Below are 20,922 nucleotides of genomic sequence, written 5' to 3' on the forward strand. Positions count from 1 at the left end.
TAATTGTGCACCTAACAACTCTCTTCATTTTACCATTATTCTGTTGTTTGTATACAAATGAGGCTTCTTTTAATTCAAATTCTGTAGCCTGGAACATTCACGATTAGTGGATGACTATCATTTCTGCTTCTATTCAGTGTTAATGCATACAATTTCATGTGAAATTATAGAATATTTTATTTACTCTGGTATAACTGTAGCTTCCCTGGTGGCTCAGACGGTAAAGCGTCTGCCTGCAGTGCAGGAGACCCAGGTTCGATCCCTGGGTTGGGAAGATCCCCTGGAGAAAGAAATGGCAACCCACTCCAGTACTCTTGCCTGGAGAATCCCATGGGCGAAGGAGCCTGGTAGGCCACAGTCCATGGGGTCACAAAGAGTCAGACACGACTGAGCAACTTCACTTTTTCTTTCTTTATAACTGTAACAAGAGCTTCTTTACTAAGCATTCATTCTGAAGTTAATTTGGCTTTGTCTGTTATATAAAAATGCTAGAAAAGGTATTGAAGTTTTATATTACTTTTTTCATCAGGTTGATATCTAAATTTAAGTTCTGTCAAGTATAGTCTAAAAATTGGAATGATTGCGATGGTACAAATTAGTATCCCAGGCATTTTAAGGTTACAGCTCATCTCTAAAATGACTGAGCCCAGATAGAGTAGTCCTGATAAGGCTTATTGACAGACACTGTGCTAGCTATTTAGAGACATTTCATCATTTAAATAGATTATAGAAGAAAAAATCAGCCATTTTTTAATCTCAATATTTTTCCAAAAGTATATATACATATTTATATATATGTGTGTAAATACATGTGTATGTATTAGTTTCCTATTGCTGCTGTAACACATAACCATAAACTTCTTGGCTTAAAATAGTAGAAATTTATTATCTTACAGTTTGGGAAGTCAGAAATGAGTTACATGGAGCAAAACCTAGGTGCCTGTGGGGCCACATTCACTAGAGAAACTCCAAGGGAGAATCTGTGTTCTTGCCTCTACCAGCTCCTAAAGATGCCTTTCTTGAATTTGTTGCTCATGACCCATTCCTCTATCTTCAAAGTAATAGGTATGACCTTCTCCTCTTTTGTAATAAAATTTCCTTCTACTCCTCTCTTACAAGAACACTTGTGGTTACAATTTATGGCTCACTTGGGTAATCCATGCCTATTTCCCCTTCTCAGGATCCTTAATCACACAGTTTTCTGTCACCTAAGATAGTATTACAGATTCCAGGATTAGGATGTGAATAGCTTTTATGGCAAAATTGGAGTATAGAATACTGTCAAAAGTCACATAAAAACAAAATATGTTAGAAATAAGTACAGTTTAGAAAAAAGTTGTACAGGTTGATAATATAAGCAGGAGTTCCTCTGCTATGTTCCAACATTTTATGTTGTTGACTGGTAGTTTTCATTCCTGACATAAACAGGACATTAACTGTCAGGTGTTTTTTCTGGTATTCTTCATCTTCTATTCTTGTCTTTCCCTTCCTTATACAACCAATGCTTAGTAATCTAAGGTTATAAGTTCATGAACTGGAGCACAGGTTTACATGGCCTGATATTGTGATTAATTTAGAAATAATTTGCATTTGATATTTGAACATAGACATGTTTTCAGTTACAAGCTTTTGTACTCCTTTTAAGCCTTTTTGTCACCCTGTCCTTGAATTTTGTTGTTCTCAACACTAGTGAAAGAATTGATCACTTTGGCACTAACGGTGTAATTCAGAGTAGTATGATGAGTTTTTAGGAGACAGTTCTAAAGGTTCCTTAATTCTTCAAAGATCATACATCTCTGAGCTAGATTATTTTTTTCTGTGTTCAGTATCATTCCAGTGTTTATGTCTTACCCTTACCTTTGAAGAGAAAATTTCATTTGGTACTTCTAATATGTGTTACGGTCCAGTGACTTCTAGAGTTACCAATAAATACGTTTTAGCAAAGTAAGCATGTATTTTCTTGCATAATGTATAAGCTAAATGTTTACGTTTCCTTCCTTGAACTACAGAATACCAGAAGGCCCCATTGATCAGGGGCCAGCTTCAGGAAGGATTCGTGCTTTAGAAGAGCAGCTTGTGAAGGCCAAAGAACAGATTGAAAATTACAAGAAACAAACTAGAAATGGTAGGTAATCATACATTGTTTCTCCTCTTCAATATACTGATATTAGTACATATAATTGAAAGTTTCCTTTCATCAGAATGTTGGAAATGCTAATACTCTCCATTGCTTGACAACAGGTTTGGGGAAGGATCATGAAATCCTAAGGAGGAGGATTGAAAATGGAGCTAAAGAGCTTTGGTTTTTTTTACAAAGTGAGTTGAAGAAATTAAAGAATTTAGAAGGAAATGAACTCCAAAGACATGCAGATGAATTTCTGTCAGATTTGGGACATCATGAAAGGTACTTCATTTACATTTCATTTGGGATTTAGTAAAGATTATAATCTAAGAATGGGAAATGGAAACCCTTGTTAATTTCCCTGCTGAATGGCAAATGATATCTTCCATGCTGGGAAAGATTGAGGGCAGGAGGAGAAGGGGACGACAGAGGATGAGATGGTTGGATGGCATCACCGACTCAATGGACATGAATATGGGTAAACTCTGGGAGCTGGTGATGGACAGGGAGGCCTGGCATGCTGCGGTTCATGGGATCGCAAAAAGTTGGACATGACTGAGCGACTGAACTGAACTGAATGTTTAGAAGCAGTAGAGTGCCTGAGGGCTCAGTGGACGATAATCACTGAATGTAGTTCATCACCAGAAAATATTATTTTAAATGAATTTCTAGAAATCTTTATGCCCTGAATAAACTCCAAAGGTAGTGCTCAGTCAGCTAGCAGTACATTAAAATATCTTCCTTTAAATCTCCTTGTTATACAACTGACATTTGGAGCGGAGTGTGCAGTTTACATTATAGTACATTCATTGGAACACATACTAAGGCTGGCAGTTATGTTTTGAATTGAAACACTGAAAACTTCAGCAACTTTTTAAGATTTCTAGTGAAAGGTTAATAAGTTTTTGATAAAAAGGAGCATTCTGTTAATTGCTCTTCCATTTAGTTGCTAGAAAGAAGAACCTAAAATCTGCCTAGTTAAGTTTGTTTCTCCTGTTTGCATATTTCTGAAAATGTGGAGTTTATCTTCCGTGGCAAAGGACACATTTTGGTCTGGTGTGTTCATGCAGAACAAAATGTATCTGAGAATCTTTATAGATATGTAAAACCTGTCCGTAGGCCTATTATATTTGCAAGTCTATATTCCCAGTGGGATTCTGATGGCAATTACTGTCTCATTAGTGAACAATAAAAGAAAAATTGTTGTATTAACACAGCCTACCACTGTGAAGAGGAAAAGAATTACCCCACAACCTAGAGATTCATATATATTAACATATCAGCAATATTGTAGTTATTTTAAAATATTGCTTTGCTGTTTTAAGTGAAATTACAAATAAAATCTGTCAGTTTATTGGAATCATTTTAGTATTAGTGAATCTACAGCAGTTTAAGATAGCATAAATTTCAATGGCATTGATTTACTAGGCCACAGATTCAGCAGTCCCTTTGAAATTTTTGCCTAACTTGCAGTCAGGCCATACTTAGACCTTTAAACCAAATATGGACTGATTCTGTCCTTAAAGCTTCTCCACCCTAAGCTGATTCTGGGCACCATGGTTCTGTTATTTGGAGCTTTGTGCTTGTGTGCTTTGCTAACTGCAGTTTTTTAGGAAAATGCAGATCTGAAGAGGATTTGAGTTGGGCAGACTATATGGTATTTTAAAGGATAAATTTTGGCTCTTCTGATATAATATTTAAAGTTTGAATGATTTAATTACTTGAAAATTTCATTTTTTCAGTTCAGTTCAGTAACTCAGTCATGTCCGACGCTTTGTAACCCCATGGACTGTAGCACGCCAGGCTTTCCTGTCCATCACCAACTCCCAGAGCTTGCTCAAACTCATGTCCATTGAGTCAGTGATGCCATTTTATTTTTTTTCCTTTTCCAAATTAAAATAATTATTTAAAAATTATTTTGTGCTTAGGTTCTGTGACTGTATGTAGGAATTGAAAAAATATGTGGAAATAAAAAATTTTGGGCCCTGAAAAGTTGATGTAAATCAGTGTTAATTTTTTTGTGAGTTGAGTTCAATCTTAAATACATTTTGTTTCTTGACACCGCCTTTTAGTAAATGTTAAGTAATAATATTTTGCTGAAAACAAAAGGAAAGAGACCCAAAATACCCAGTTTCTTTTGCTGTCTTACGCAGAACTTATAATGAACTTGGGATACAACTTCACAGGGTGGTAATTTAACTCCAGGCAGCCAAATTAGAATGCCGTATTACAAATAATGGACAAAGGACAACCAAAAATTAGAGAAATAACCTTTAATGAATGTACGAATAGAGAGGATTTGTATGTATGTAGCATATGCTGTCTTACTGTTAATTTCCAAGATGTTTAAGTATAAGAATTAAAATAGACCTTTGTCTCTGGTGATTTTAACATTACACAAAATCCCCATTTTCTTTTTATGCTGTCCCAAATTATAGCATACAAGTGGTCTCTGGACTGAAAGTCAATGTTCTCTGAAAAATTAGTTAGAGGTTAAGTTTTATTGTTCAGATTTCCCTTTGAATCACTCATCATTTTTTGTTCAGAAAGACATCAGTTATAGTGAAATTACTTATGGGCTTTTGTTTTTTCAGAAGGGCTTTCTTTATGTCTTAAAATTTTGTTCTCATAGAAACTGATATCCTTTTTTTTTAGTTTCTAAATCAACTTTATTGTGTCATAATTTATTTACAATGAAATGTACATAATGTAGTCGATAGTTCTGTGGGTTTTGACAAATGCTCCTAGTTTTATAACCATCACTGCAATCAAGATACAGAATTGCTACTGCCCTAGGAAAATTCCTTCTGCTCCTTTATAGTCAGCACCCTCCCACCCCCAACTCCAGTCCCTTACAGTCACCAAATCTGTATCTGTCCCTATAATTTTGCCTTTTCCAGAATTTTATGTAAATGAAATCATCCTATGTAGATTTTTGAGAGTGGTTTCTTTCACTTGGCATAATGCATGTGGGATTCACACAGGTGAGAAAAATAGAAGCCACAGAACTTGGTGACTGATCCAGGGTACGGAGATGGGGGACTCAAAAGTAATTGAAGACTTTGTATTTTGCTGGAAGGATAGCATTCATAAATGGAGATCATTGTTTCTTGTGTAGTAATTTGATTTTTTTCCCTGACAAAGTGTAGTCTCCTGAAGGCTAGAACTCTAAATTCAATACCTTCTCTACCCTGCAGTGCTAAGCACTTATTATTTAGTCTGCATTCAGTAAGTTATGTCTTTTTTATTTAGTATATACATTCTTTGATTATTTCACACTCTACTTTGCACCCTGTGCAAAAACAAAATCCTATTCCATCGAAAGATTTATTAATTTTGTGCAACTAAAGAAAATTATATAACTGAGGTCAGAATATTCTCTTGTAATTGAGAATTGCAAAAGGTATGAAGGGTGAGTTATAGGAGAAAAGTCATTTACCTCTAAGTATAAAGCTAGAAAGCCCCAGTTGATTTAACAGTGGATGCTGCAAAACAGAGTATCTGTTAGAAATCACCGAGTATATAGGGGAGGAATTAGAGGTGGGGATCTAAAGTGTTATCAGAGTCATGCTGAAAGGAAGCCTGTGGGGCCAGAAGAAAACCTGACGTTTTGTATTTTTGTACTCAGTGCCCTTGACTGCATGTTTGATTTACTTTGGAGGATTTAAGTGACCCCTGTATCTAAAAGTAGTCATGAGACTTCAGTTATCCACGAATCACTAAAAATACAGTGTTTCCGATTTGGAGTATAAATCTGATTCTAAGCAATGAAGTATGAACTTTCTTTGAATGTGAATGATAAAAAATAATGTTGCTTACCAAATATATCTGATCATTTGTTTATATTTCATGGGCCCTGTGCTCAGTAATTTTTTAAATGCATCTAAAAATATGTTGAAATTGAGGTGGGTAAAAAACCCACTTTGCCTCATCATAAACTTATTAGGGTTGTTAGAGTCAGAGAACTAGTTTAGATTTAATGTTTTATTCCATAGTGCTACTCTTCCTTGAAAGAAGAGGAGAAAAAGTAAAATGAATATGGAACATTATTTTCTTTTGATGACCATGAGCTCTTGGTTCCAATCTATTTATTTTACAGACACAACTGGAAATTCAGTTTAATATTGAAAAGGAAAAAATATGTATCCTTTGTTGTTTTTACACATTTTTTCATACTCAGCTTTTATTGTCTCTTAGGCCTTATAGTTTAATATGATAAGTGAAATTGCACATCTGTCATTTTAATTCTTAAAAAAGTAATATACCATACTGAAAGTATATAAATCAGAAGTCCTTTGGTATATGTTTATTAGTGTATATTAGATTTCTTTTTATTTGTGTGAACAATATGAATGGTTTATAGCAATGTTATTATGGAAAGTATATTTTAAACAAGTCAATTCTAAGAGCAGAACTCCTTATTCAGTGAATAAATTTCCTAGAACCCTAATATAAAACACTGAATGTTGAGTAAATCACAAATATTGCTAATGTCTTCAATTGTCATACTAAGTAGAAAAATTTTAATTTCTAAACATTTTTAACTCGTAAAGTCATGGTCATAGAGATTATGAAGATATTTGAAATTCAGTGCTTATCATCTGATAAATAGAGGCATATCTCACAACAGTCTCTTCTCAACATATAGGTAGGTAAATTAGAAAGTCAGTGGGGAAGTCACTTGTTGTGTGCCAGTTGTTAAGAATTTTTGTGTGTCGTCATTACCCTAGTCTTTTTCCAGCTTCAGCAAGGTATCAAGAGCAGCTGGAGGGCGTCTTAAAACAGGGATTACTGTATCCCATCCTCAGAGTTCCTGATTTAGTAGGTCTGGAGTGGGCCCGAGAATTTGCATTTCTAACATCTTCCTAAGTGATACTGTTGGTCTTTGAGAACAAAGGCTTTACAGAATCCCTGGTTCTCTTTATTGGTTCACCACTGATATAGGCTATGTTAAAGTGAAAGTGAAGTTGCTCAGTCGTGTCTGACTCTTTGCGACCCCGTGGACTGTAACCTACCAGGCTTCTCCATCCATGGGATTCTCCAGGCAAGAATACTGGAGTGGGTTGCCATTTTCCTTCTCCAGGGTATCTTCCCGACCCAGGGATTGAACCTGGGTCTCCCGCCTTGCAGGCAGATGCTTTAACCTCTGAGCCACCAGGGAAGCCCAGAGGCTGTGTTAAGTTTCTTGGAAAAATCGCATGTCTCCATAGGTTGGTGCGCCTTATCAGTAAACTGTGGGGGAAAAAAAAAACTCTTCCTTTGCTCCCCACTTGATGCTGTTTCTTTTAGTGAGAGGACCATATTTCTTTTCTAGAATGTAGCTCTCATTGTTCATTACTCAAAATACCTACCATTAATGCAGCCTGGATTCCAAATATCATGTGGGTTTTAGCTCTCCTGAGATTTTTAGCAAAATGCTATTGACCTGATTAGCCTATTACTTGGGAGCTAGTAAATTAATAATATTCTTTGACTTTTAGGAGTTTTTATTTTTTAAGAATTTAGAGGGGCTGATGGTATAATAAATAAATACAGAGTAGAATATTATTATTACCTGGTATATTGATCTCAAGCATTAATATCATTTCATCTTTCAGTTGATCATTCTAATGATTATATGTGACCATGCTTCATAGTAATACCATCGCATTTACTTGATGCTTCTGATATCATTGATCATGAATTGACCCTGGCCTCTTTGAAATAGCAAGAGGGAAATCAGCCGTTTAGAATGGTTATTTTTGTCATTATGACTTGATTATTTATGTAGTAGTTTTAAGTGCTTGGATTTATGATTTTTTAGATTTGGCCCTTAGTTTCTGAGGATATCATGAAAAGTTTTATCTTACCACCCTTTTTGCTTGTTCAGAAATATATTTCACTTAATCATTGTTGCTTTGGCTCTTTTTGTCATCTTTATGGCACCAGACACCAGTTTATGAAGTAGTTAACTGGAGTTGCTTCTTTCTTATTTTAAATCATACCAATTATTAAAGGATAGGAGGTTTCACAGAACTGATGAGCTATTTCTCAATTAAGTTGACTGAAACTATTCAGAAGCAGCCTAGTGAAGTAGCAGTCTCATTGCTCCTGCCTGGTTTGTATCATCTCATTACCAGTAATTTGTAAAGCAGCTTTGCTAAGGCTGAGAACAGCTATGTTTCCCAAATGATGAATGATACTTACGACTAAGCTGATTAGCTTTTTGCTACTGTAGGGGAATATGGAACAAAAATACTTCAAATCAGGCAAGGGGTGCGATATCTGACTGGTTATAGGGGAATGTTGGTAGGTTAACATCTCACAGGTTTATTTGATCGGCATTGCTAGTCATAACCATTGTGGTCCAATAGCTTGTTTTGTTTTCCTCTCTTTATAAAGTAGACTCTCTTCAACTGTCTTTGAAAGGTCCAAGAACTGAAATTTTCATTCTTGAATAGTTTTGTGAACCTTCAAATCTATCATTCTTTGTGCTTTATTTTATTATATACATACTTAATTTTTTTCACATGTGTTTTGATTCTTACATGAAGCTGGAATGTAGTAGATATTCTTTCTCCAGTTTTTAGTCTCTTTAGGCAAAACGTTTTTGTATGATTGTTTTCCTACTAAGGAGTTTAGTGATACTAAATATCACTAGATACTATCCAGTGATACTAGAACATTCCTCTTAATGTCCTTGGACAAAGGGAGACATTGTCATATGAAGTTACTCTTATTCGGCTTGTTACTGAATTTCTATCCGCCAGATTGTGATTCTCCATCTTCTGTAAGGGAACATTCTGTCCTGAAATAAAATTTGCATTGGAAGGAGAATCTGGTGGGAAAGTGTGTCTTATCTAGTGGCCCTAACTCTTGTTTTGCCTGTCCCCACCTTACTTCTCCTTGGGTGTGGTTTCCAAGCTCAAAAATTTTTTTGACATTAAAAATACTTAACTTACTAAGGATATCCTATGTGCCAGTCACTGCAATAAAGGCTCTCTATTCGTTTTCTTATTTTATCAACATAACAGGAGACACGAGACACAGGTTTGATCCCTGGGTCAGGAAGATACCCTGGAGAAGGAAATCCACTCCAGTATTCTTGCCTGGAAAATTCCATGGACAAGGAGCCTGGCGGGCTACAGTCGAGGGGTTGCAAAGAGTCAGACATGACTGAGCACGCACGAGCAATACTATGTGGCGAACCTCCTTATTTTATAAAAAAGCTGTACTCAGGCCTAGAGAATTTAGATAGCTTATGCAATTAAGTAGCAGAGCTGTTCTATGTAAATTTCTTTCTCTTAATTGCTAAATACTTCTCTGAGCTTTATTTTTCTCTTCCACACATGGAGATATAATTCCTGCAATAGTAGCATTGTGATGATTAAATGTGGGAAAATAAATAAAACGCTTTCCACAGTCACTAACACATTGTAGAATCTGGTAGACTGTAGTCAGACCTGCCCAAGGAAAGTCCCACAGAGGATATATATAGAAAATTCCTAGATCCTGCAAGGACGGCACCATTAAGGGGAGATTGTCACAGTGCTAACAGGAAGAATTTCAGGGTCTGAAACCTAAACATAAGCCTAATGGAGCTCACTCACCAAACAGCATAATTATTGCCCTGTGTTTTTATTGCTGCCCTTTGGGACTCCCCTCTGCCTGTGTGGGCTGTCTGAATGGCGGTATTCTAAAATTCCTCCTGAGACAACATGGGAGGCAGTGGGAACACTGTCTGCCTTTCTGCCTGCTGCTCACAGTTTTATCCTTTGCACTGTTTGCTTCTGCCCCAGGAGCAAACCCAAGTGTTGCCCCTGATGCATATTCACCTGTGGATTAGGTTTCATGGTGTACCCTCCCTTAGTCACATTTGCTTTCAGTTCAGTTCAGTTCAGTCGCTCAGTCGTGTCCGACTCTTTGTGACCCCATGAACCGCAGCCTGCCAGGCCTCCCTGTCCCTCACCAACTCCCGGAGTCCACCCAAACCCATGTCCATTGAGTCTGCCATCCAACCATCTCATCCTCTGTCGTCCCCTTCTTCTCCTGCCCCCAATCTTTCCCAGCATCAGGGTCTTTTCCAGTGAGTCAGCTCTTCACATCAGGTGGCCAAAGTATTGGAGTTTCAGCTTCAATATCAGTCCTTCCAGTGAACACTCAGGACTGATCTCCTTTTAATAAATTCCAGTTCCTTCACCTTGGGCTTTTCTTGCTTGAATTACATCTTCTGTGCCAGCCGTCTGGGAGAGTTTCCCTCTCCGGCATTTTGAATCTGGTATAAAAAATACTCTGCTTGTGGTTCTTCATTGGCATAATTGACAAAGACCTGAACATTTAAAAACAGTTTTGTGAATATTAATATGTATAAAAATAGGAAAATTAACAGCAAACATAAAGAATATAAATGTAGACCAGCTTTGGAAGAAGGGTTTGATATTTGTCAGCTATGATTTTTGTCGTATTCTGTCATAGCTGACAAATATCAAACTCCTGCTCTTAGAGTCACAGATGTTTGTCTGGCCTGTCACTTATCTTCAGATGTGTGTATTCCACCCTCAAATGACCAGTGCTGTTCTGCTGGTCCTTTGCCTGGATTTGTAGTGATATTTCCCAGACTTTAATACCTCAGGACTTTAGATTCATCATCCACCTCCTAGATTTTTGGTAATCTTCATAGTCAAAACTGAGTCAGCCAGATTATCCCAGCTTTTGAGACACTTCTAAGAGATTTGATTTTAGGATGGAGTCACTGAAAATCCAGAATTTCTGTGGAGTGGTTTTCAGACATCATGTTTCCCGGTAATGGGCTGGGAAACTGAATCTTTCTATTTGATTATCCTCATGTCTTTGGCTAACAGGTGACAAATTTTGCAGGATGGTAACTTCTAAACATTATTGGATTAGCAAAGAACTACAGTTGACCCTTTAAAAAATGTGGAGGTTTGGGACACCAATCCATTGCACAGTCAAAAATTCACATTTTGACTTCCCCAAAATGTCACTAATAAATAGCCTTCTGTTGACCAGAACCCTTACTGATAATGTAAACTGTTGATTAACCCATGCTTTGTATGTTGTGTACCAATATTATGTAGTCTTACAATTAAGTATACTATAGAAAAGGAAATGTTATTAAGGAAATCATAAAGAAAATACATTTAAAGTACTGTACTATATTGATACCAGAAGTTTATGTCCTCTGTTTACAAAATGAATTGTCTCTCAGTAGCTTCATCTATACTGTTTTATAAGATACAAAACACTATAGGTATTATACATATTATAGTAGAAAGCAAAAATGAAAAGATAGCATAAAAATTCATTTATTTACAGCTATAACAATATATGTATTATACCTGTATCAACAATGATTGCTTTAAAGGAGGAATATAATCAATATAATTACTTTGTGGTAGCCTAGACTATACACTAATAAATGAATTGTTATAAAATTTTTATAGCAAACAGTTTTACAGTCATATACATAACACAGTATTAGAAATATTACATTTTTTAAAAAACCTATGATAATAGGCTAATATGCAGTTACTCTAATTATGAAGAAGGAATACTCTATAATAATATAATTCTTTGAAAGCAAAGTTATGAAACAGTAAGAAAACTAGCACATTGTTAATTTTATATTAAATATCATTCACTTTATGCCTATGTAAGCACCTATGAGTACCAGCATATATTTTACACATTTATGATACATCTTTTTCTCAATTTTTTTTTTGTTATTTCCATAGTACGTGGTTCATCTGTGAGTTTTTTCAAATCATCTCAAATCTGAAAAAATTTTTTCCAATATTTATTTTTTAAAAACTGCATATAGCTAGACTACTTGCACAGTTCACATTGTGTTGTTCAAGGGCCAACTGTAGGTTGAATTTAAAGTCATTTCCTGGACTTCTCTTCTTTACGTGATGTGCATGGGGAGGCCAAGAAAAAATGATTTACAAAGCAAGCTCAAGTTAGTTGACTATAGAAATAGAGTGACTTATTTTGTGATTCTGACTGCATCATCATAAAAAATTAGTGTCCTTTTTTTTTGGTCTTTGGTCTTCTAGTTATGAGACTGGTTATTCCACTTTCTTGACAGAGATTGAGATGAATATGAATAATTGATTGCTAAGACTTAGTACTGATGTAGCTTGGTAAAAACATTCACTTTTATGTTTTCTAACTTATTAAAAAATACAGAGATCAGCTTTCATTCCCAGTGGTAAAGTAATGATTACTGTGACATGAAAGCATAAACCATGCCAATTTTTATATTTCAAAGAATTTTCCCCTCTAAATTATACCTAATGTAGTTTTTACCTGCTTGAGACTGTATGGTGATTGTCATGGAATGTATTGCTATTTGTTTGTGTGTATGTTTATTTTTAATGTAACGCCATCAGAGCATATTGAATTTCCTTTATTCCTTTGACATTTGCTGATAGACTGGTTATTTATCCTGCTGTATTATTACCTCTCCAGAAACAACACTGTTATTTAAAGTTGAGATTTGCAATAAAAGTTGTGATTACTCCTATTTAATGGGTAGGAAAAAGCAAATGACCATGTTTGGATATGATGAAACCTATGAAATGTAAAAAATAATATGACAGTAATGGAAAAGAGGCCTTATAAAACTGAGAAAATAATTTAAATAAAATTCAAGAGCCCTATAACACCATTATAGTTAAAGACATCTCCTGTTTCCATGATCAAGTCACACAATTTCATATGAGTGGTGACTTTTCCCCTAGCAACTATAAAATGCTACATGATAGTCCATAGGGGCCTCGGTTTGGTAATCTGAAGAAAACCTGAACCTCTGTTCAGTGTATAAGACTGTAAGTTAATTTCTTAGGGAGGCATTAAGTTGTAGATATGGTTTTTCCAACTAAAATTGCTCTTTCAATGAAAAGAAGTGTTTTGAATCTTTAGGTTGGAATAATAAGTATAAAAATAGATAAAGCATCACATATTAGATTCGTGCCCTATTTTAAAAGGGTAAACATGGAAATAGTCAAGCTGTGAAGTGTCCTGTGCATGAATAATGTTGACACATTGAACAAATGCCTGAAATGGTTCACAGATGACCCTGTTATTCCAAAGCATTGTATAAAACTGTTCCACTCTTAGTTGGGTGAATATTCTAAACTGTAGCTATGATTTTGCATTTTTATGTGTGTATTATTAATAGTTTTGCTTTATTCAAAGGGTCTATTACCAGATATTCTCTGTTTATTATATGTAGTTCTGATAGTTTTCTATGACAGTAAATAGAACTTTAATTTTTCCAGTGGGCTGCCATTTTTTATTCCCAAATGGTTTATCATTTAGTTAAGAACCAGGAATAAAAGACAACTGAGGCTGTCATATACTCCTACAGAAGTCACAGTTGTTAAGGGCTGGTTTCAGTATCTGTTAAATGAGTCCTTACTGATCAGTCCCTTTCTGCAGGGTGCTATAAAGCACTGACTATTGGGTCATTTTTCTGACTGGCCGTTAGTCCCACAAATACTGTCATCCTCATACCCAGTGGGTCCTTCCTCTTAGTTGTAGAATCATTCGTAGGTCCTCCTCAGACATGGGCAAAATCTCTGAAGCAACTCTCTGAGTCATTCTAGCATAAATAGCAATGTCTTAGTGTATTTGGGTTACTGTTACAAAAATACCACAGATGCATAGCTTATGAACAACAGAGATTTATTTCTCACAATTCCGGAGGCTGAGAGGTCCTAGATCAAGATACTGGCTGATTTGGTGTCTTATAAGTGACCTCTTTCTGCTTTATAGAGAGTGCCTTCTCACCATGCCATCAATGTGGCAGAGAGGCTAGAGAGTTCTGTTGTGTCTGTTTTATAAGAGCACTAATCTCATTCGTAAGGGCTCCACTCTCATGACCTAAGCACTTCCCACAGGCCCGACTCTTGAGTACCATCACACTGGGCATGGGGACCGCAGATGTTCAGTCTGTAGCAAGCGACCACCACATATATTATTACTTTGTTCATATTATCATTAATCCTTTAAAAAACTATGGCAGGTATTAAAAAACTATATGGCAGATATTATAATACTTATTTTAAAATGAAGTAACTATTTCTCAAAGATGTCAAAAAAAAAAAAAAAAAAAAGCTAGTAAGAGGTAAACCCCAAACTGAGAGACCTGTCTGGCTCTCAAAGCTTTTTCTCCTCTGATTTGGAATCTTTCTGATTTGCATATTTACAATGAATGGTGTCCACATTTTTGCACTCTGGACCCCTTACTTTGATATTTGTTGTATGTGTAACATAAAAAATACGTGTTAATATTGTTTATGTAATCAGCAAGGCTTCTGGTCAATAGTAGTGCTATTAATAATTAAGCTTTGGGTGAATCAAAAAGTTGTATGCATTTTCAACTGTGTGTGGCATGGGTACCCCTAATCTCTGAGTTTGTCAAGATCCAACTGTGTACTATTCTGATAAATAGAAATAAATGTCTAATTTTATAATTTTCAGAAACAAATAGAACATACTTAATAAGCATTCTCTAAATGGAAGAGTTCATATAAAATATGGTGAAGGAGTATAAGCTGGAGTTATAACTAGTTAAGGATTATCCCCAGAAGTTCTCTAGCACAAAATTGGATTTGTGAAATATAAAAATTATCAATATTATCTCATCCAAAATTCTTGAAGAGTTTTTTTGCTACTTTTTCGTTTAATTTAATTATCTATTCAAAAATGTCTACTGGGCATTTTCTGTGTGATCAGCACTGTTCTGTAGGCTGATTTGTGGTGGTTGGCGGGTTTAAAAAGTACTCTGCTACCATGGAGCTTAAGTTCTAGAAGGTGGAGGAAGATAATAAAATAAGTAAATGATGTATATTAAAAGATGATAATTGCTTGGAGAAAAATAAAGCAGGGAAGGAAAAGAAGGAAAATTAAGAGATGTGATGGTAACTGGGTGTTGAATTTTTAAGTGAGAGTCTGGAAAGCCTTTTAAAGCAGAAAGTGAGCACAGATTTAAACGACATTTGGGTGAGTCATGTGGAGGATATCTGGGAAAGCAGCATTCCAGGAGCGAGAAGAGCAAATGCAAAGGCCCTGAAGTAGGAACAAGGCTGACATGTTCTGGGGTTAATAATAAGATTATGTGGCTGAAATAGAGTCCACAGTGAGGACAGTAGTAGGAATGAGATCAAAGAGATAAAGGAGGCCTTATTGTCTGGGGCCTTGTAGTTCAAAGTAATAACTTCCAGTTTGATGAAGTGAGATGAAGAGCCAGTTCATAAGTGCAAAGATATAACATCATTTGACTGGCATTTTGACAGGATCTGGCTGCTGCGTTGAGAATAGACTGTAGAGATTGGCAAGGGTGGAAGCAGGGAGACCTGTTCAGAGGTTACTGTAACAATTTAGGTGAGAAGATGGTGGCTCAGTTGATTGGAGTGCCAATGATAATGCTTGGTCAGAACCTGTTTCAATATTTGCTGATAGGTTGTTGGGGGTTGTTAGAGAAAGAGGAGACTTGCTTTTTACTTTTCTTTATTGGTAAAGGTAAGTCATAGCTTGTATTTAATGAAATGTAAGTAAAACCATCTGCACCAGCCATCAAGTTTCTCTTACCTAGTATACTGAGCATTTTAGTTTACTTTGCAGGAAATTCAGCATGTTTTAATTGACACTACCAATTCTATGCAAGTATCTTACAATCATCTTATTAATTTAGACCAACAATTGTCAAATTATAGGCCAAGGGCCAAATCTGGCTTATAGCCTGGTTTTGTGATTAAAGTTTTATTGAAACATACACACATTTTTTTTTTTTTTCCTGCATATTGTCCATGGCAACTTTCCTGCTTCAAAAGCAGCAGAAACCCAGGAATCCTAAAATATTTACTGTCTGGCCCTTCATAGAAAAATGTTTGCTGACCTTTGGTTTCAACTATTGTGTCAGAATTGTGCCCAGATTTTCCTCTCATCTTTTTCCAAGTATGAAGAGGAAATTTAAGAGGGGTCAGAAAGTGACAATTGAGGGAACAAAATGGTAATATTCAAATACTGGCACCAACGTATTTCTCTCCCTTATGCTAATCTGCCTGTTTCTTTGCTGTGGATATCCACTTCTCCCTAATCTCTGAAGTGCTCTATGTTGAGATATAAGTACACATAACTGGCCTAGGGGAAAAAAAAAGATTTGTTTTTCTCAATAGTAAAGATTTACTGTAGGAATGACTCTTGGATGCTAGAAACTAAATTGTTGAATTTCACAATCTTGACAGAAAATAAAAGACAAGTACCACCATCAGCGTGAGCATCAATCTTTATGAAGAATTTGACTCATCTTATGATTTTGCAAAATCCTGTACAAATGAAGTACAAATAAGTTAGACCCCCATTGTTGTTTGGTTTTTATAGGTCTATAATGACGGATTTATACTACCTCAGTCAAACAGATGGAGCAGGTGATTGGCGGGAAAAAGAGGCCAAAGATCTGACAGAGCTGGTGCAGCGGAGAATAACGTATCTTCAGGTAAGAAGGTTAGGTTAATAAATAAATTCGAGTGAAAAATAGGAGGAGAAACATTAAAACTAAGAGTATTTGTCCATTCACTTTACATATTTATTCAGAAAGACACTATGGCATGCCTTGAATGGAATATAAAGATGGCTAAAACAAGATCCCTGCCCTAACAGGGCTACTTCTGACACACGCACACAGAAAAACTATAGTGCAAGATAGGAAGTGCTGCATATATGAGATATGATGAAATGCTCATTGGAGGAAGATGTCACAGATAGCTTTGTGGAAAAGATATTATTTGACCGAGCTGTAAAGGATAATCATATAGGATTTAGACGTCCAGAAATGCACAACAGTGTACTAGCTATAGCATGCTGTTTGCTGTGCTCATTCGCTCAGTTGTGTCCGACTTCAGATGATGTGAGTAAAGCTCCTACCTGGGAAAGAGCAGTACAGGAACCCAGCGAGAAACAGGATATTTCAGTTTGTCTGGAGTTTTGGTTGTGTGAAAAGGAGAGTTGGTAAAGGGAGGTTCGGGAGCCAGATTGCCGAGGTCCTTTTGTACAGGTTAAGCTTTACGGTACATATGCGGCAAATGGTTGCTGAAAGATTTTATTTATTGCCTAACATCATTATAACAACAAACAGGAAATATAAATCAAGCATAAACTCCAAGTCCCAGGCCCTTTTAAATGTTCTCTCTTCATTTTGTGTGTGTGTTTCCTTCTAGTTCTTACTTACATGCTTACCCAGTCTTAAAACGTTTGTAAAGACAGAACTGATTTACTTTTGAGTTGGTTTTTTTTTTTTTTTTTTTGCTTAATATACCATAAACCTTTTCTGTTTTAGAGTCACAGCCTACTTTTGAAAAATTTGTGTACATAAGAGTATCATAATAAGAGTGGTGCTTTAGTTATACTAATCTGAAAGGTAGAATTTTGCTTGAACTGGATTCATTCGCAGAGACTGGAAGGAGACGGTTTAGGACAGGAGTCCCCAACCTCCAGGGGCTTCCCTGGTGGCTCAGCAGTAAAGAATTTGCCTGCCAATGCAGGAGACACAGGTTCAATCCCTGGGTCGGAAAGTTCCCTGGAGGAGGAAATGAAAACCTACTCCAGTATTCTTGCCTGGAAAATCCCATGGACAGAGGAGCGTAGTGGGCTGCAGTCCACGGGGTCACAAAGAGTTGCACACAACTTAGCAACTAAAACAACAGCAACCCCAACCAGTACCTCCTGTCATTAGGTTAGAAATAAAGTGCACAGTAAATGTAACGTGCTTGAACCATTCTGAAACCATCTCTCCTCCCCCCGGATCCGTGGAAGAATTTTCTTCCACTGAACCAGTCCCTGGTGCCAGAAAGGTTGGGAACCACTGGTTAGGATATAAGGACAATATTGCAGGTGAGAAGTATTGAGGTGTGTGGCAGTTTGCATTGGAAGGGCAGAAGGGAATTTGAGAGAGTTTGGGAAGATCGAATAGATAAGCCTTTCCAAGAGGCTGAAGGAGCAGGAATGACTGGGGTAATGGGGTATTATTAACTGAAAAGAAACTTAAAGTTAGAATGCAGTCATCAGGGGAAAACAATGAATTAGTAAATAGAATTCTGTAACACTCCAAATGCTTGAAGTTGGGATGATCATCCCCATCCATTTCTGGTGATGGTATGCTTTCTGTGTACACTCACTGTTTCCCTTTGAAAATTAAGGCGTCTTATAAAAGCAAAATAATAGCCAGTGACTTTATTTTGTATATTTTAAGATGCATATTTTCCTACACTTAAATAGGAAAAAAGTAGAAAATCAAGTGCTTCAAGAGATCATTAAAAACAAAACTGATCTTGGCATGCTCTCTTGTCTCATGCCCCCATGGCCATTCATCAGAGGTGTCTGTAGAATGAACAACACTTGCCTCCTGTAGGGAAGAGGTAATTATCTCCTATCAACTAGAACCTCATTCAATGAACTATAAACAGCTGGTGGTGCAGAACTCTCATCCTCATTTAAAATGGAAATAACTATGGTTTCTGAGTTTCTTCCATTTCCACATATTCATTAAGTTTTCACCCCACGAAAGTTATATTTAAACTATGATTTGGCCATACTTTAGCTCCCCTCACTGTAACGAGTACCTACCACTTGCTCTAGTTTCTTTTTTCCTCTTGGTTTTTAAGTGGCCAAGTGCTCTCACCAGTAGCATGAAGTCCATCTTCAGTGTGCTGTTTTCAGTGGTTCTGTTTTAGAGAATTTCACTTGTAAATCACTTATAGCAAAACATCATTTCACATGGACCTAACTTTGAATAGGTATTCAAATATTACCTATTTAAAAAATCCTTGCTTTTTTGCTTTTCTTTTGTTTTTTTCTATTGGAAAAGAAAATGTGATTTTTTTTTTAAATATTCAAGGAGATGGGGAAAATCTCAATAGGAAAAAATGTATTTTAGAAAAAAATATTTTTCTTTAATTATTTAATGTATTTATGATCATTTTTTTTTCCATTTTTAAAGAACTGTATTTTTTTACATATTATTTTTTAGAGCTTAAAGTTGCCAGTCACTCAGTCTTCAGCTTCTTTGGATATAGGTGAATAAGCATCCTCTCTCCCATTCCAACAAAATTAAAGATATGTATTTGTAAGGAGGACTTAACCAGTGGCTCAGCAGCAAAGAATCTGCCTGCAATGTAGGAGATGCCAGTTTCATCCCTTGGTTGGGGAGATCCCCTGAAGAAGGAAATGGCAACCCATTCCGGTATTCTTGCCTAGGAAATTCCATGGACAGAAGAGTCCAGCAGGCTATAGTCCATGAGGTCGTAAAAGAGCTAGACATGACTGAGAGACTAAACAAGAACAGTAAATCATAAGGAATCCTTCCTCTGACTTGGATTTTTATTCCTTTTAAAAAAGAATGATTTGGGGACTTCCCTGGTGGTCCAGTGGCTAAGACTCTATGCTCCCAATGCAGTGGAGGGGGCGGGCCGGGTTCAATCCTTGGTCAGGGAACTAGGTCACACATGCTGCAACTAAGACCCAGTGCAGCCAAATAAATAAATAAATAAATCATGATTTATCCCTGGTTTAACTTAATGGATTAGAGAATTAATCAGAATAGTTGAGCTATTTATACAGATGTTTTAGAGTGATTGCATTTTTTCCCATTACATCTTTTCTTGGTATTCAAATCTATTGGTGTTTCCATATTACTTTTAAGCCTTTTATTACTGTTAAAAGGCTATTTAAGCAACTTAGATTCTGAAAGACTTCAACAGGGCTTAGAAAATGAGAAGTATACTAGGAAATAAAGCTAAAAAGGGGGATAAAGGACAAAATCTTTGACTTTTGGTTCAGTTCAATTCAGTCACTCAGTTGTGTTCAACTCTGCAATCCTATGAACCGCAGGACGCCAGGCCTCCCTGTCTATCACCAACTCCCGGAGTTTACTCAAACCCATGTCCATTGAGTTGCTGATGCCATCCAACCATCTCATCCTTTGTCGTCCTCTTCTCCTACCCTCCATCTTTCCCAGCATCAGCATCTTTTTGGTACCTATATTCAAAATAAAAACAAGCACTTCATATAACTTATAGATGGAGATTTTAGAAGGCTTTCCTTCTTTAGCCCATCAGATCGGATTAGATCAGATCAGTCGCTCAGTTGTGTCCGACTCTTTGTGACCCTATGAATCGCAGCACGCCAGGCCTCCCTGTCCAGCACCAACTCCCGGAGTTCACTGAGACTCAGGTCCATCGAGTCAGTGATGTCATCCAGCCATCTCATCCTCTGTCATCCCCTTCTCCTCCTGCCCCCAATCCCTCCCAGCATCAGAGTCTTTTCCAATGAGTCAACTCTTCGCATGAGGTGGCCAAAGTACTGGAGTTTCAGCCTTAGCATCATTCCTTCCAAAGAAATCCCAGGGCTGATCTCCTTCAGAATGGACTGGTTGGATCTCTTTGCAGTCCAAGGGACTCGCAAGAGTCTTCTCCAACACCACAGTTCAAAAGCATCAATTCTTCAGCACTCAGCCTTCTTCACAGTCCAACTCTCACATCCATACATGACCACAGGAAAAACCATAGCCTGGATTAGATGAACCTTTGTTGGCAAAGTAATGTCTCTGTTTTTGAATATGCTATCTAGATTGGTCATAACTTTCCTTCCAAGGAGTAAGAGTCTTTTAATTTCATGGCTGCAGTCAACCATCTGCAGTGATTTTGGAGCCCAGAAAAATGAAGTCTGACACTGTTTCCACTGTTTCCCCATCTATTTCCCATGAAGTGGTGGGACCGGATGCCATGATCTTCGTTTTC

At 36.7% G+C, this 20,922-nt stretch overlaps 1 protein-coding gene and 1 non-coding gene across 24 annotated transcripts in view; both read left to right on the forward strand.

Moving 5' to 3' along the window:
- FUT8 (fucosyltransferase 8) overlaps positions 1–20,922 on the forward strand; it is a 332,165-nt gene that overhangs the window by 213,579 nt on the left and 97,664 nt on the right. For all 23 annotated transcript variants that reach the window (XM_070797716.1, XM_070797721.1, XM_070797729.1 and 20 more), the window contains 3 exons: positions 2,010–2,125; positions 2,242–2,404; positions 16,511–16,625. In XM_070797716.1, coding sequence (XP_070653817.1) covers positions 2,010–2,125; positions 2,242–2,404; positions 16,511–16,625 — 394 coding nt within the window. The remainder of the gene's footprint in view (positions 1–2,009; positions 2,126–2,241; positions 2,405–16,510; positions 16,626–20,922) is intronic.
- TRNAC-GCA (transfer RNA cysteine (anticodon GCA)) lies at positions 203–274 on the forward strand. Its single transcript has one exon. It is a non-coding gene; the product is annotated as a tRNA-Cys (tRNA).

Source organism: Bos indicus, chromosome 10 (genome assembly GCF_029378745.1).
Source record: "Bos indicus isolate NIAB-ARS_2022 breed Sahiwal x Tharparkar chromosome 10, NIAB-ARS_B.indTharparkar_mat_pri_1.0, whole genome shotgun sequence".
NCBI lineage: Eukaryota > Metazoa > Chordata > Mammalia > Artiodactyla > Bovidae > Bos > Bos indicus.